Source organism: Podospora pseudoanserina, chromosome 2, assembly GCF_035222485.1.
Source record: "Podospora pseudoanserina strain CBS 124.78 chromosome 2, whole genome shotgun sequence".
NCBI lineage: Eukaryota > Fungi > Ascomycota > Sordariomycetes > Sordariales > Podosporaceae > Podospora > Podospora pseudoanserina.
In genome coordinates this window covers 3,526,500-3,543,091 of record NC_085921.1, presented here as the reverse complement: position 1 = coordinate 3,543,091, position 16,592 = coordinate 3,526,500, and the positions used below count along the sequence as shown (strand labels likewise).

At 52.8% G+C, this 16,592-nt stretch overlaps 3 protein-coding genes across 3 annotated transcripts; 1 reads left to right on the top strand and 2 right to left on the bottom strand.

Moving 5' to 3' along the window:
* Window positions 1-69: 69 nt before the first annotated feature.
* Window positions 70-3,787, bottom strand: QC764_209380 (uncharacterized protein). Its single transcript, XM_062944646.1, is given in 5 exon segments — window positions 70-2,088; window positions 2,204-2,730; window positions 2,796-3,007; window positions 3,111-3,396; window positions 3,409-3,787. 4 exon segments carry the CDS (start codon window positions 3,383-3,385, stop codon window positions 433-435), a joined length of 2,670 nt encoding a protein of 889 aa, XP_062803499.1. The 5' UTR covers window positions 3,386-3,396; window positions 3,409-3,787; the 3' UTR covers window positions 70-432.
* A 5,137-nt stretch (window positions 3,788-8,924) lies between these two features.
* QC764_209370 (uncharacterized protein) lies at window positions 8,925-14,067 on the bottom strand. The gene is made up of 4 exons (XM_062944645.1): window positions 12,254-14,067; window positions 10,081-12,107; window positions 9,861-10,028; window positions 8,925-9,802 (listed from the first exon to the last, which is right to left on the bottom strand). Exons 1-4 carry the CDS (start codon window positions 12,487-12,489, stop codon window positions 9,120-9,122), a joined length of 3,114 nt encoding a protein of 1,037 aa, XP_062803498.1. The 5' UTR covers window positions 12,490-14,067; the 3' UTR covers window positions 8,925-9,119.
* Window positions 14,003-16,363, top strand: QC764_0040830 (uncharacterized protein; the record flags this gene model as incomplete). The annotated part of the gene is made up of 3 exons (XM_062940289.1): window positions 14,003-14,088; window positions 14,291-15,477; window positions 15,536-16,363. Exons 2-3 carry the CDS (start codon window positions 14,305-14,307, stop codon window positions 16,361-16,363), a joined length of 2,001 nt encoding a protein of 666 aa, XP_062803497.1. The 5' UTR covers window positions 14,003-14,088; window positions 14,291-14,304.
* Window positions 16,364-16,592: the final 229 nt, after the last annotated feature.

The following is a 16,592-nucleotide window of genomic DNA, read 5'->3' as shown; positions in this document are numbered from 1 at the left end:
TGATGGACTGTCTCAGTCTGTCTCCGGAGTCCTCTCACATGTCTCGAAGCCATTCACAATCATCACACAGGGCGGGCAACCAAAGGGTCATCATCAAAATTAATAATATTTTCTCAACTCTCCGAACCAATTGGTCCAGTCTTAGTCGTCGTCATTCTCATCCGATTCTACTTCTTTCCAAACTTCCTCCTCCTCTATCTTCAAGATGTAACCCGTCAAATCGCTTTCCAAAGAATTTCCTATATAACCCAATCAATCCCAAATGCCTATTTCAACCCACATCCCAAAAAACGCCCTTGCCCATGTCCTTTCCATGCCATACCTTTCCGTTCTTTTTCCTTTCCTTGCGGTTTCAACACCCCCCGAGGGTATATAGTAATGCTTTTCTTCTTCCTCTCTCCTTCTGTCGCCTCCCCCATCACATATTCTTCTTCAACCACCCATGCTCATAGAGTTCCACTCATACCTCGCATTGGCCTCCTCCCCCACGACACCCAACCCCGAACCACCCATATCCATCCCCATCCCCAAAAACTCCCCATCCGGCCCCCCAATATCACCCGGATACTCCTCCAACCACTCACTATACACCACCTCATTCCCCGCCCCGTTAGTCGCGCTCTGCTGAGCCCCCCCAAAGTGGTGCTTCAACGTCTCCTCCCCGCCACCATCAAGACCACCACCCCCATGCTCCGCCCCAGGCGACCCAGAGTCATAATCCGTCCCGGGGGGCGTCTGCCCACCCATCATCATGATAGTATCCTCCATCTCCGCACCACCACCAGCCGCCATCCCACTCCCCGCGAACCCGGGCGTCTGATGCTGGGGGTGATTGTAAAGGTTATTGACCCCCTGCATAGCCGAGCTGATAAACTGCGAGTCATCCGGTGGCGGCGTCGACGGCCGCTCCGGCATGGAAGAAGGCATCATGTTCATCCCACCACCAGGAGTAGCAGTGGACACGCTCTGAAACGCCTGCTGCGGCCTCTGCACCTGCTGCTGCGAGGCCCGTCCCTGGAGAACACAGGTCATAAAGTTGACGGCGTAGGATGCCGCGGCGTAGATTTCCTTCAGGTTTCTCATGACGGCGAGGAGCTCCTTGAAGCCCTGGGCGGCTTGGGCTCTGGTCTGGTCGTCTGCGTCGAGGGCGGTCGAGTCGAGGAGTTGGATGATCATTGCGGGGAGGAGGACGGTGACGCCGGTGGTGGGGAGGCACCGCTCTAGACCGTGCTGGCGGAGTTCGGTGACCATTTTGATCACCTCCCTTGATGCGTCACGCACCCGTTCTTGGGAGTACTGCTGGGCTTTTGTCGGGATGACGGGCTCGGCTCTCTGAGGGCGGAGGAACTGCGGCCTGTGGAGGGCCGAGACGGTGGTGTAGTAGATGAGATGCAAGAGGTGGCGCTGCAGGACAACAGGCCTGCGCCCTTCTTCGATGGGGGTCAGGGGCACCGGCTGGCGCCGACAGCACGACGGCAGGCCGACAGCCCACTGGTTGAGCATGGCGTCGACCTGCTGAGTCATGGCAAAGCCGTCCGGGTTCTGGTCCTTCTTGGGCAGGAGCATCATCGTGCTCGCTGTCGTGACGTCCGGCCGCATGCCGCCTCTGCTGAGGATCGAGTATTGCGCCCTGAGCATCTCGCTGACAAGAAGACACAGCTTCGCCATCTCGATGCACATGAACGCCAGCTCCCTCTGCATCTCGACGTCGCGGACCAGAGCGCAGTCAGGGCCCAGCAGTTGGTTGTCCTCCCGGAGTCTGCCGATTTCAAAGTCGCCCTCCTCCAGCATTGGCACGTCAAAGTCGTCGTCCTTGATCCTGGTCGGCCTGCGCATCCCGAGGGCGATCATGCGATCCCGCATGTAGCATGACCACCAGATCCGCTTCCACAATCCCCTCTTTGCTGGCGGGAAATTCGTCGCCACCGGGTTGCGATGCACACCGATGGTCTGGGCCAGTGAGATGGCCACGCCCATCCAGTGCCAGGTGTCTTTTTGGTCGTCTGGTGATTCGTACCAGTAAGTCATCATGAGAAGAGCCTGGACCAGGTGCAGGCGGTCGAGTTCAGTATCGCAGTCATACAGAACCTGGGAGCAGATGGTTAGCATCCCCCGCTTACCCAACGTTCCCCGGGCTTGTTTAGAGCCCTCCCAAGCCAACAGAAAGACGTAAAAAATAATAAAAATAAAAATAAAAACTCACCCTCGCTTTGCTGAAGAAGGCCTTCCGCGCCTCCCTCCGGTCCTGATAACCCTCGGCCTTCAACAAGTCCTCATCGACAAAAGCAGTCGCCACAAACATGACGGCCTGAAATAACAGCAAGCTGATCTTGCCGGATTGGCCCGTCTGGTCGTTGATCGCATTGAGGAAAGGATGGACGTCCATCACGGGCATGTACGGGTGCACATATTCGACGTACGCCTTGAGCAGAGCATTTCGTAGCTGAGGATGCGGGAGCGTGAGAGCCTTCTTGGCATTGAGGTAGTCGAGATCCTCGGGGGAGACAGCCTTGGGAATCGGTTTGATGAAAGCCGGCAGCTGCGGCTCCGCCGATGCTATTGGTGGTGCCTGAGCCTCGAGGACCGATTTGAGCTGCTGGCTGACTTCGATGGCAGGCTGAAGCGGTGGGAAGCCGGTGTTTTGGTACAGCAGCGAGGGAGACACCCTCGGCCTGAGAGGAGCATTTGAGCCAAAGCCGGCTGCACCGTTCTGATAGGAGAGATTCAGATCTGCCGAGCCAAGGGCGAATTAGAGTCGTTATTCTTGCACCTATCAGACCTTGCATAAAACTTACACTGCTGGTTTCGTATCGCGTCACTCCCGGCCTGGGAAAACAGCTGCTGCCTCAAAAGAGGATTGCCGGTGTAAGTGAAGTCGAGATTTTGGCCGTTCTGAGCGTAGCCCATTGGCGCGGCTGAGCCGAGGCACTTGGCCCGCAGGAGCGAAGCCTCGGTACTCGACCCGACACTCGAGCCGAGAGATTCTGAGACTCTTGAGTGATGCTTTCTGTAAGAGAGAAGAAAGTGAAGAAGAGATACGTCAGCCACTGATGACGATCAAGACGACGGGAGAAGGACAAGAAAAGTGTGATTTCTTGTTTTGAAGGTACCTTTTCCTCCTGCACTCTGGAACCAGGCACTCCACCTTCTCGTACAGACAGTTGGTGCAGGGGCTCTGAGTGACAACATCACAGCGAACCTTGCGTCTCCGGCATGATTCGCAGGCTCTCGCGGCACGGCGTTTGGTGGTTTTTGGTCTGTCGGCGGTGCCGGCTTGCTGGCTACTGCTCTCGGGCTCCGAGCCCGAGCCTGACGGAGGCGACCTCGGCTGCATGTTTTCGGCTTCGGGTGATATTTGCCGAGCTGGTGACTCTGATCCGGGCATTGTGATGTGATGTGTGTATGTGTGTGTGTGTGTGTTTTCCGGTGGTGTGGTATGGTGGTGAGGAGCAGTGTTCGAAGGTTAGAAGGACCCCCTGAGCTTGCAAACAATGGCGATGAGTAAGGTAGCGTCCAGTTCGAAGTGGAAGCTTGGTAAATGGCAAGTGGTTGTCGTTGGAGCTCTAAGAAAGATGGACCCGAGTCGCTAAGATGAAAAGAGCTTAACCCTGGATGGGGTGGTGGTGATGACGACAGTGAAGCACTTCAATGGAGAGAACAATGGTAGAAGCAATGTCAAGGTATGCTTTACAAGTTGAGGTCGTCGTCGTTGGTACTGCGTCTAGACTTCCCCGTCGGTCTAAGATTCCGAGTCACGAAGAGAGAAGCCAGGTGGGGGAAACAGGAGAGAACGGGGCTACCACTAGATTATATCTTGCCAGCCATCATGGTCCTCATGGCTCCAGGAAGTCATAAGTACACATTGGCGACGATACGTACCTTTTGCTGGAACTCTCCTTCATCCCTGGTTGGATGGAGTAATCTGGGGGGGCTCGACAAGGAAGAAGCGGACAAGGTGTGGAGAGGTTGGCCCTGGCTGGCCATGGCCATGTGGGTACGTACCGGGGCGGGCGGATCGCCTGCTTTGAACTCGCAAGCCAATGCGATGTACCTTCGAGGTAGCAACCAAACATTGCGAAAGTCCGGCAGCGGTGACGACGGAATGCCCAAAGTCAGTTTGATAGATTGACTGCAGTCCTCCCGTCCTGGACTGCCATTTTGCTCGTGTGCTCGCAAATGCCGCAGTTTTTTTTTTTTGTATATGTATGTCGTGGATGAAGTCTTCAGATTAGCCATTGAGCCTCTCGTTTCCCTTAAGAGACCGCGTCTCCCTTTGGTGGATATACATACATCCAGGCGGCAACCACCTGAAATTCAGGTTGCTTGACATGTACATGTACCTTACAGAAACCGATCAATCTGAAAAATCGAAGAAGGCGTCCCCACATCGGGAAGGGGTTTACATAGTTGTTCAAGGGGGGGCCACTCACATGCGATCACGAGGGAAAATGTCGAATCGAGCCAGTACACACAAAACACTCCCAAAAAGTCGTCGTCACGAAACCACATGCTGCTCTCAACCCCAGCAGATGGTTATTTCAGAATGGACCCCCCTTCTCCTCTCCTCTTGCGTGAAGTTTATGCTCAGTCACCTGCCAGCCTACCACCACCACACCGCATCGAACATGCACCGTCCGTCCGTATCGTCAGCTTCTCAATTCGAGCCATTGATCCGACCCCTGATCCCTCGCCAAAACCATGTGTGGTGTGTGCGTGTGGTTCAAAATCGGCCAGCTTCCATTGGCCAACCCCTCAATTCTTCTCTCTCTCCCTCTCTCCAGATGCTGTCATTTACGGCCCCGCCTTTTTCTCTCTCTCGTCCGTCCGTTGGGGTTGTGGAGCATCCAATAAGAATTAAACCGGTGGAGCCATAAAAAAGGAAAATCAAAAAAACGCTTGCCCCATGCCGCTGCTGGAGATCGGTGCAATCGCGAAAGAGAAGCAACAACAAAGAAACCCAAGATTGCTGCTTCGTTCGTGTGTCTCCGCCCCGAGCTGATCCGTTCTGCTCCGCTCAGCCCCGCGATTGCGCACGTGCTAATCTCTGTTTTTTTTTTTTTTCCACCCCATCTTCCTCCCAGGGGTTTTTGTCCCATCTTCAACAGCGGACAACACCTTCTCTTCTCGCTGGGGATGGAGCACGGCACATGTCAGAGATTCTGTCACACGGAGCGGGAAGGCCAAGAAGTTGCGATTTCCGCTCGAGAATGTGACACATTTTGACACAACTTTGCCTCGTATTGTTATGTAAGTAGTACTTGGTCGTCGTAACTCAAATTAAAAGCGGTAGGACTCTCTCTCTCTCTCTATCTCTTTCTCAGGTCTCTCTTTTCTCAAAAAGTAGAAAACTTCCTCTCGTCCATGGCCAAAGAGGCGAAAGACGCGAGCGGGCTAGACTGGCCAATCACACGACAGGCTCCGCTGGTCCGAGCCGAGCAACGACCACCCCGGTGGTGTGTGTCGTGATATGTTTCTTGGCCCGATATTTTTCCGCAGGGGGGTTTCGTTATACAATGTTCGGTGTGTGTCTTGTTGTTGAAAAGGAAAGCTGGATGGGTTACACATATCAGGTAAAGATTTATAACAAGAGAAAAAAGGGAATATCTCGGCCAAGGTTCGCTCTTTTTTCTCGAAAGACGGGAAGTTTTAATATCGAAAATGTGCTCTCGGCAACTGGACTTGAAGGTGGTGATGGAGGGAAAGCAGGCCCTTATCTCCTGTGCTGTGAGCACGCAAAGGGCAAAGGAGATAATGCACAACACACAGTGGTCGCCATCCGCCCATTGCAACCATTGTATTCTTTTTATTTTGATTTTTTTACTTTTCGGATCGTGCCCCTTTGGGTACCTTTTTGTAAGTTCTGTGTCATCTGTCATCTGGTCTTGGCTTCGAGTCAGGAACAAAATAGTTACGGATCGGTGTTTGGGCCACACAATCGGTGGAGCTTTTGCCGTTTCGAGAGTCCCTGCTTTTCATCCCCACAAATCAGAATTGGTTTGCTTCTTGCTGTTGTTACAGAGGCTGGTGATGTGGTTCTCTGATGAGATGCTGATCAGCTGCTTTGCTGAACATATCAAGTAGTCATAGAGAAAACTAGACATGTCAAACCGTTATACAAATCAGAAGTATCTCCATGTACTACTACCCCCAATGTAGCAACCAACGACCGTTGTCTTTTCTTTCCAAGAGCCAAAAGCAAGTTCACACTAAGAAAAACACGTGAAATTGATCAACCTCTAACACTGTTCAGTACTAGCGCCTGATGACGAGAGAGAGATGTCGAAGCGAAGGCGGGAGACGGATTTATCAAGGTGCATCCTCACCTTGTTCCCCTCACCTTGTTCGCTCTCTACACGCACCCTTTTTGGAATTTCAGAAACGCCGCCTGGAAACAGAGCCAAGAGGCTATTTCACGCCATGGCTACTACCTTGCCTTGCCGTATTTTTGGTTGGTATTTCAGTTTTAACTTGCCTTGTTTCCGTCGTCTACCGAGCGTAACCCCGACCCGAAGATTGGGGCTGGGGATTTTATTTACTGCAGTATGTATGCTGATGATTTTTTTTTTCTAGAAAGAAAAAAAAAAGATATGCAGGACTCTCTCTCTCTCTCTCTTTTGGGTTGGTTGGTTCTTATTAGTCGTGACTGTAGTAGGTACATGTATTTCTTCGGCAGGATTTATGATTTGATAAGATCGGCGATCAGATGGGTATTCTTTCTCTCAGTGAGCAGTACCTTACCTTGGATCCAAAACCTGGACAGGTTTTGCGGATGGAGGTGGGCTTGTTGCCCCTTGTTTTTTCGACAAGTTTGTTTTTGGTTTGGGTCAATTTTGTGTGCGATCTTGATGATGAGTGTTGCGTGGACCTCTCCTGATGAAGAGGCTGAGCCTTTCTCCCCCGCTTGTCAACTTTGCTTTCTCCACTGAATTGCCCGCCATTCCCTCCGCCTCCTCCTCCGCAATGTCCGCACCGCTTGCCTCAATCCACTTAATCCCCGGGGGCCAAGAGGGCTCCATTTTTCACCCCAACCCACCTCCGTAGTTTCCCGGCGATCGGGGTCGGGGTCGGGAGCTGGGTGGGAGAGATGCGGAAGAGGGGGGGTGAGGGGGTGTGTGTTCAGTGGTGTTGAAGCTAGTCAAGTTTTCTTAGCTTGACTTTCCAAGCATAGGATCTTCTCATTGACGATGAATCAAAAGAGGTGTGGACGTGTCCATGACAAGGAAGTTTCAAGTAAAACCATTGGGAAAATTATTGGCCAACGGCGGCGGAGGAGAAGTGGTGGATCACGGCCCCGGAGGACGCGAGAAAGAAAGACACGTCAAACCTTCTCTAGATATCTCTGGTGGTTTGATCCATGGAAGGGGAGGGGGGATCCATTTTCTCCAGCTTCAGCTTTGCTGGGCAGACCCCATCGATGTGGAGGAGGCTAGGCCATGGCGCAGTGGCGAGAGAGTTTTTGGTAACAACACACACAACAACACACCTGTTATTGCAACGAAAACCGCGAAACACGAGGTGAACAATGAGATGGGGATTTAGATCTCATCAATTTGGACGTCACTGCAATTGACACAGACGAAGGGTGTGCGGCGTCTGTAGGCGTGTGAATTGAAACGATCGATACGCTGCTGTATGTATGCAAAAGCAAGAAAAATCAGATGCTTGTCAGTCATTTATTCCCTTTTCAGACATTCTGCATCTGCCGGCCGGTTTTGTCTGTCTGTTCTGTCCCTTTGGGTAGGTACGTACAGAACTTCACTAAAAGGTACTTTCACCACTTCGGTAGGTAGTGTAATACCGGACGAACACACACAGACTGAGGCTGATGAATTAACAAGACCGAGAACCGAACTCGCTCTGCCTGCTGGCGATCTAATTAATGATTCATGGATTCACCTAGCTAGCTGCCTATAACCAAACCAAACCATCCCAACAGAAAAAGCTGGGGAAAAGGAAACGGAAAGGGGGAAAACCAAAGCTAGCACACTTTGCATTGTCATGCAAAGTTTGGTGGAGCTTTGGGTACGGATACCTCCGCCTATCCTCCAGCTTTTTTCTTCTCCAGCTTTTTGGTTCTCTGGGCTCCCTAGTGTAGCCCCTCCTTTGACATGGAGCAGGCAGGAGAAGTCGTTCTTGGGTGCTTGTTCAAACCTGCGTTCTACCTATGTGACGATCGAATTCCTGGTGTTTCATCAATCCAACTCTTTATTCTCTGTTTCCTCGCTTGGTGATATCAACCACAGTAGTCTACCATCCAACCGTCGCTGTCAACCAACAAGCTGTTCATATCCGTCATCACATGAGCCTTTTCCCTCTTTGGCCCCTTACCCCATCTTCCCCAGAGTCATGTCTCTGCCAAGCAATCAATGCCCCGTGAAAAAAAAAAAACAAGTCTGGGCGGAGCAGTTGTTGGTGCGGAGGGGGCTCCGGTCTACTAACTAATGAGGGGTTCTGGGTCTGGGTCAGGGTCTGGGTCTGGAACTTTGGGGCAAAACAACTGATCGATTGATGACAACTGACACCCGACGAACACGAAGAGGAGTGGGAATTTAGGTTTTTCCCGGGAAAATCCCTAGAGTGTTTGTCGCTAGGTAGGTAAAGGGGACGCTTGGCTTGCATGTTGGAAGCAGGTTTTGGGGTTGGATTTGTGTGGTTGCCAAGAGGGTCTTGGGAGGTTTAGTAAAGGTAGTAAGCCAGAAACTTGTCGGAGTTGCTGAGATTGATTTGATGATCGAATATTCGAAAAGACGGTCTGCAACAAATTGAAGGTGAGGCTGAGAGATGTGATGTGATGTGACATGTCCCAAAGGTTTCATGGTGATCCTTGCTTTGGGTGGTTAGGGTCAACAGAACAAAAACCGGGAGATTGGATAGGTTGGTTGTTGAGCGTCAAGTGAGCCCAAAAAAATATACGTCTGCCAATGTCAGGATCGGTCAATGTTGGAGAGGTTGGTGATCTGTTTACAAACTTGCATGTTTGATGTATTCAAAAGTACCAGGAAGTATAGTATATATACCTGGATCACAAGATATCCTAATGTACGGGCAAAGACTAAAATAAATATATACACGATGAAACCAAAAAAACGTCAACCCAACAAACACCCTGATCACTTGCTCTAAGCAGCTTGGTAAATACTCAGACGGTTACCAGCACCGCAGAACTGCGATCCGTTACCCGCGCAAGTCATGGAGCACTCTGCCGCAGGCGCCTCGATCGAGCCAACACCAAAAGAGTTACCGCAGAAGCACTCCCTAGCGTACTCGGTACCAAAGTAAGTGTAGCCAGCGCAAAAGTCAGCGCAAGACTCGAGAGTCATGGTGTCAGCGGCGTATGTCTCGGCAGCCAAGGCGCGTCCTGGGCTTCCCTCTGTTCTGCACTGGTAAAAGGTCCAATTGCCAACGGTCTCTGGCTGGGAAGGGGCAGCTGGGGCTTCGACGTCCTCCTGGACGTACAGCTCGAGTCTGTTGGGGCCTCCGCAGTACTGGAACTCGTTGCCGGCGCAGGTCATGGAGCAGTCGCCCTGGGCGGCCTCAGTGGAGGTCGAGTGAAGCGTGTTCCCGCAGAAACACTCGGCGCTGTACTGGGTGGCCATGTACTTGTAACCAGAGCAATAGCCGGCACAGAACTCGAGGGTCATCTCGGAGTCATAAGTGCTCTTGCCGGTGAGGGCGCGGGAGCCAGTGCCCTCGGTGTAGCAGCCGGCGTAACTATAGGGAGAGACGGTAGGCACCCGGGAAAGTGTTCCTGTGGGGGCAGCAGAAGTGGTAGACGTGGCAGTGGCAGTGGCCGTGGTCGTAACTAGATAAGATGTTAGGAAATTGTTGGTCCAAAATTCGGAAAAGGCGATCTGTCTAACCTTCGACAGGAGGTACACCGGTGGTTGAGGTAGACGCAGTCTCCAGGATGTATAGTTCCAATCTGTTGCCAGCACCGCAGTAGGAGAAGGGATCGCCGGCGCAAGTCATGCTGCAATCCGCATCAGGGGCAGGGGCGCTATTACCATTGATGGTGTTTCCGCAGAAGCCTATTGTGTGTCAGTGATATCTCTACAGATTGATCTCGTCTGGAAAACTTACATTCACGAGAGTACTGAGTGCCGAAATACGTGAAGCCGCTGCAGAAAGCAGCACAAGACTCAAGAGTCATGTCATCAGAAGCATAGCTGTTCCCCGACAAGGCGCGACCGGCAGAGGCCTCAGTCTGGCATCCAACACGCACATAAGCACCAACAGTGGGCTTGATGCTCAAGGTGGCAGTTGGCGTGGGGGTAGCAGACGTGCTGCGAGTGGCCGTGGTAGAGTAGAGCTGGATTCTGTTGCCAGCACCGCAGAAGGCACTGGGATCGCCACCGCAGGGCATGTTGCACTCGGCTTCAGGAGCCTCGGAGCTGCTGGAGTGAAGGCTGTTTCCGCAGTAGCACTCACGGCCATACTCAGTACCCCAGAGATCGAAACCAGTGCAGTTGGCGGCGCAGGATTCAAGAGTCATCTCATCGTAGGCAAAAGACGCACCGCCAAGAGCGCGGATGCCACCAGCGCCTTCGGTCCAGCAGTCAACAAAGTTGTAGCCACCAACGCTGGGTCTGATGCTAGGGGTGGGAATACCGGTGCTGCTGGTAGTCGTGGTTGTGACGACGCTGCTAGAGACCGAGGTCGAGGTGCTGGAAGCAGTGGCGGAGCTGGTGGTGCTCACGGGCTCAGTAACGTTACCGCAGGCAAGGGTGCCTGTAAAGCTGCCACATGTACCGCCAAAGATGCTGGCCTTGTTGAAGTCATCGGTGTGCTCGCCAGCAGTGATGCTGATTCTGGCATTGTAGCTGCGGCCGCCGGGGATGGTGTAGCTGGCCGAGTAGAAAGTGTAGGGGCCGATACAGTCACCCTCGGTCATTTGAACAGTAGCTGTGTTGATGGCAGGGACTGGGTTGCCGCTATTACCGGTACGGGGCGTCTGATACTCGATATCGAGGTTCACTGGAACACCGACGACATCGTTGCGAACAACGGCCGCAACAGTGAGTTGGCCTGATGTCTGCAACAGGCAGCTCTGAGTCTTTTGCAAGACAACGGCATCCGACAAGGGATAGGTGTTTCCATTGTTATCAAATGTTTGGCTGGAGCCATCATTGCGGTTGATGGTGATCGTGAAGGAAGAGATACCCGACGATGTAGGGATGGTGGCCTCAATGGGAAAGAAAGCAAATGTGTCATCGAAACCATTGGCAATACCCTGGAGAGTAGCGGTCGTGGAGCAGGATGACAAAGAGCCACAGCTGTTGCCACCGTTCCGGTCCTTCCACGTCAAGACCAAGTTGGTGACGGTGCTACCCGGAATCTCGGTGGTCCGGACACGGATCTTTCCAGTGAGGAGGAAGCTGGCACCACCAGACTGAAGGGTAAGCTGCATATCCTGCGGCTTGACGGTGTAAGGAGCGATAGGTGGAGTCAAGGTCACAGTGGAGGGCACCACGTCGATCATCTTCTGCAAAACAGTCTGGCAGATGCTTTGGAAAGCACTTGGCGAAGTCATCGTGCTGATGGTCGCGTTTCCGTCACTGTTGAAGACCTTGAAATCGGAATGGCGGTTGATGGCAATAGCTGGACCGACTACAAGGGGGTTGGTGGTGTTGCCAGACACATACTCGGTGGCAATTCTGTTGTCGAAGGTGGCCTTGGACGTATCAAAGGGAATATTTGACACGCCGGCGGGAATGATGTTGGGGAACTCGGTCCTGTGAACTCCTCCGAGCGTATGACCACAGGCCACGACTTGAATCATCTCAGTTTGGGAGAAGCCCATGCGGTCGAACTGCGATACGAAACTGCCAACTGAGTTCTCTGGTTGGGGAACACCAGAGGAGCCGGCCGTCAGCGCATCCTTGCGTCCTAATCTCAGTGGAATGACTGGTCCTCCGCAGGCGCGAACAGCGGCATACGCTCCGGCCGCGATCAGATCTGCAAGACTTGACCGGCTGGACAAGTATGTCGCGTAGAACTGGAGTGTGGTGTTGTGTCCTGGGCCCGTGTTTTCAGAGCTTCTGAGCTCGAATTGCAACGAGCCGTCGAGACCGCCCCGGTCGAAAAACCTGTTGTGGGTAGCCATGTCACTGTCGTCTGTATCAGCATTTGTTCTCAAGTTGGATGCTCATCCCACTTCCAGTTCTCCAAAAAACCACCCCCTCCATCTTCAATCTCATGAAACCCTTCTCTAGCCCTTCTCAAAGACCGTCCTCGCAAAGAAAAAGTCACATACTGAAAAGCAACGCGCAGCCACTCGCTAGCTGTCACCCTCCCCGGCCCAGCGGCCTCATTATCACAAGGCGTGATGTTATCACTGAACAAACTCCCGTCCATGCCCTGAAGCTGGAAAACAATCTCCTCCATCTGATCGGTAGGTGCGGGCCATGTCGGATCCGCCCTGCCGGTTCCCGCTCCCGCTGCCAGGAGCAGGCCGGCAAGGATAGAGCCCTTGCTGGTTCTGGTTCTCATTGTGTCTCGGTTCTCTGGTTGCGATCTTGTCTAAAACATTAGATATTATGACGGAAATGTCGAGTCTATATAGCGAGGGTTGTACGATGTGTGAGATCTCGTCTCGGATTCGAGCGAGTGAGCGAGTGAATGATATGCCGGAAAGCGAACGTATGTAAGATCGGACAACAACAGACGACAATGCCCGAGAAGAAGTAAGACTGAACGTCTCTTCTGTCGCACAAACGGGGTGTTCAAGAAAGAGAAGAAGAAGAACAGGAGTCGACCCACAGGCCGATGTGAGCGGCAGCGGCGTTCTTCATATCGGTTTTTTTTTTCTCTTCCGTCGACGAGCTGAGAGAGGAGATTGGGAGTGAGGCCTGCATGAACCTTGTGACCCCCTGGCGAATGCGGATCCCGCATCTCACCCAAGCCTCGACCTCTGCCTTATCCTATCCGGCCCCCCCTGTTCGCTTCCCACGTTCGTATTATTGGGGACAGGGGTGCTAGTTCGTCTGAATCCCAGGGTCCAAGAGCTGCCAAGAGGGGCTTGCTTGCCGAAAGGAGTCAATGTGATTGGCTGGGCTCATCTCGAATCACTCCATCACCGCCAATCCACACCATCAGTGCTCCCAGCCGCACTGGATGCCCGGAATAACGCTCGCACTGCACTCACTGCAGTGACCAGCAAGCACCTTACCTCCCACATTGGGAAGCCCCAAGAGCCAGCATCAGATGGGAATTATTGTGTATGGGGATGGGCATTCGATTTCGCCCCGAGATGATTGGGCTGCAGACAGGTGACTGGCATGATGGCCTCCTGTCCAAGCTATCACTATTGAACGCCAACCAAGAGCCTAGAACGCTTGGGGTCTAATCCGAGCCACGTTGATGGGACAGTGGGGACCTGAATCTTTTGATGTTGGTCGGTCAGAGCGGTATCTTTGCATTTCCATTTTTGGGATTTTCATCGACTTCTCCAACCTGCCTCCAGTGCCGAAGTCCGAGGCGTCCATTTCTGAGGAACTGGGCCGGTAATATTGACGTTGAGGAGTTCGTCAGCAAAAAGAAAGATACGGGAATGGGGATGCAAGAAGGCGTTGTTTGGCGCCATCTGCTCCTACCCGTGTGCCCGTCTGGGCCCTTCGGAAGACAACCCTTGTCGTGGTTCGTGGTGGTGGAAAGGAGGTTTGCGGAGGGGGTGTGGAGGTGGCTGCTCTGATTTCCGTCGATTCGTTCAGTTTGGTTATGCCGAACTGTTGTGGTTGCATCTGCGATCCCAAAGCCTCCAACTCATCGCATTCCAGGTGGTTCAGGTCGATCTTCATGTTCTTCAGCTGAAGTGAAACTTGAAAGATCTCGATTGTTCTGGCCTCCGGGTGAAGATGGATCTATTTTTGATGATCTTCTCGATTTTCGTTGGAATGTTCTTGGCACGGGCCATCGTGTCCAGCTGCCGGGTCCCGAAACCCTGGCTGGAAATCATCGTGCCGTGCCGTCATGTGGAAGGGAAACTTGCCGAGCCCCACCATAACCAACGTTGCTGCATCCAAACATCAACATCGACAGTAGTGGTAACGTTCTGTGGAGATATTTTGCTGATCCTTTTATGCGGCGTGGGTAAGTTGTTTGTAAGCGGCGCAGCTGTCTGTAGATAGCGACCAAGTAAAGAGTGCAGGGAACCGTTCACTTGATTGGAGCAGAAAGCGGCGAGAAAAGGCACCATTGGTTTGGGTATTGGACTTGCATCTATTCCTTTGCTTCCAGCCTAAACCAGTATCACCACCTTTGATACCTGACCTAACTGTTGAGTCCTGTCAAGATTACCAGGTAAACATGAGCTCTCTGAACACGGAAAGCACCTCGGGCCTCTGCGATTCCTGTCGTGGTGTATCACCATTTACAGTCTCATCCATACGCACAACAGCCACCGGTCAGCAACTCGGCTACCGCCACCGAACCTATCAAGACCTGGAGCAATCTTCAAGTCTCTGTCCGCTTTGCAAGTTAATACTTGACGAGCTAATCAAAGCCTCGCATCCCACCATCAAGCTGAAGAAAGGGAGGGTACACCAGGTACTGCTGTCTTCAGACAAATACCACAGTGTAGAACACACAAGACGTGAGCTCTGTGTAATAACAGTTCTCGTAACTAATTCCAACGCCCGAGCTTTTTTGCATGCTTGGGCAGATCCGTCAAGTGATGCAGCTCTATCTGGGGATATTGCCGGCCACGCTCTTCATCCAGCACCAAACTCCCCTGGAGCTTTCCGCCAAATCCAGACATGGCTCGAAACCTGTCTGAGAAGCCATACAGAGTGCAACTCTGTGCCCTTGGCGGATGCAGACACATCATCCACAACCCGCTTTCCCACCAGGCTGTTGGACGTCGGGACTAACAACACCCCCTTTGTCAAAGTGACGGATCGTCAGAATGCACTGGGACGATATGCGGCGTTGAGCTACTGCTGGGGTCCAGCAGCCACACAACTTCGTACCCTCAAGTCGAACTTGGCTGAACACACCACCACGGGAATAAACATATCCGCCATGCCAGCCACCCTCCGCGATGCCGTCATTGCAACGAGGAATCTCGGCCTCCGCTACCTCTGGATTGACGCCCTTTGTATCATCCAGGATGATAGCCCCGACTGGCTGCGAGAGGCACCCCAAATGGGCCTCATCTACCAAAACGCCCACCTTACCATTGCCGCGACGGGTTCTAGCTCGTCCACCGGCGGTTTGTTTCACCCTCGAGACACCATCACAAATCAGTCCGTTGTTGAGCTCTCTTACCTACCACCGGGATGTACAAAGCCCCGAACATTCTTCGTGGGACCACATACCCCATTCTTTGACAAAGTCGTCACCGCGAGCGTATGGAACAGCAGGGGCTGGGTCCTCCAGGAACGAAATCTGAGCCGGAGAATTGTCCTGTTTTCTGTCGGACAGCTGTTCTTTGAGTGTATCCGGCATAGTGTTGCTGAGGATGGTCTTGTCTTGGCAGCAGTGAGATGAACCACCGTCCCCCTTTCCCTTGATGCATGTAACTGACTGGCGACCGCAGCATCAAGAAAAACGTCTCGGCAGCAGCGCCTCCGTTTCCCACGGTCCCGCCTGGGCGTGGTGCGCCATTGTTCAGAATTACACCGCGTGTGATCTTACCTATGGGGAGGATAAGTTATTTGCTGTTGAGGGTATGATTGCCAATGTCAAGGCTAGGGATCCGAGGAATAGTATTTCGTTTTGCGCAGGAGTGGCTGTTGGCGGTCCGGGGAGTGACATGCTTGCGGTGAATATGATGTGGCGTGCGGATGGGAATCGGGCGATGGAGGAAGTGAAGTTGAGGGAGAAGACCAAGTGGACGCGGCGAGCACCTAGTTGGTCTTGGGCTTCGTTGGACGGACCGGTGGCGTGGGAGCCGTTTGTTCCGGAGGGGAGGGTGGAATGTTGTGTGGAGATTGAAGGGGGTGTGCCGTCTGGAGTGATGCCTGATGATCAAATGATTAGAGAGGCGAGGCTGTTATTGAGGGGCCTGACTGTGGAGGTGGTGAGATCTTCTGGTGAGAGGTTGGGGGATGTGGGTTGTGATATCCATGCTTATGTGATCGATTTTGAGGAGCATTCTGCGTGCTATGCTCTGTTGGGTGGTGATGTCGAGGAGGTTCTTGGTTGGGGGGTGTTCGATCGAGGGGATAGGGTTGCTGGCCCTTTTATGGCGGTTGTTGTGTCCCGGAATGTGGACGAAGAGGATGAGCAGAAGCAGTCTCTGAATGTGCTGTTGGTTAAGCAAAATTCTGCTGAGCTTGGGGATCTATACGTCCGGGTTGGCATGGGCGAGTTAACAAAGTTTGTGAATTGTAAGTTTAAAAAGAGGGAGCTGATTATTGCGTAGGTATTTCTCGACGTTGGCTGCCCATGTTAAGAATCGGCTCTGGGGGAACTGGCTGGGAAGGCAAGAAGGGAGTGGGGAGAAGGAGAAAGTAGTTTGATGGACATGCGTCCGTTCATAATAGCAAATTCTAGCCATTACTATCACATACGACCATACCTGGCAGAAAACTCGGGATCCCGTCCGCTCTCCCCTAGATAAGCTGCCAAGGGCCAGACTAGTACTCAGGTGG

Coding starts and splice junctions, on each gene's coding strand:
- QC764_209380 (XM_062944646.1), bottom strand. CDS start 3,385: ATGCCCGGATCAGAGTCACCAGCTCGGCAAATATCACCCGAAGCCGAA. Junction 3,008..3,110: donor CCAGAGTGCAGGAGGAAAAG/GTACCTTCAAAA, acceptor TCTCTCTTACAG/AAAGCATCACTCAAGAGTCT. Junction 2,089..2,203: donor CCTTCTTCAGCAAAGCGAGG/GTGAGTTTTTAT, acceptor ATCTGCTCCCAG/GTTCTGTATGACTGCGATAC.
- QC764_209370 (XM_062944645.1), bottom strand. CDS start 12,489: ATGAGAACCAGAACCAGCAAGGGCTCTATCCTTGCCGGCCTGCTCCTG. Junction 10,029..10,080: donor CACTCAGTACTCTCGTGAAT/GTAAGTTTTCCA, acceptor GACACACAATAG/GCTTCTGCGGAAACACCATC. Junction 9,803..9,860: donor CGGTGTACCTCCTGTCGAAG/GTTAGACAGATC, acceptor CATCTTATCTAG/TTACGACCACGGCCACTGCC.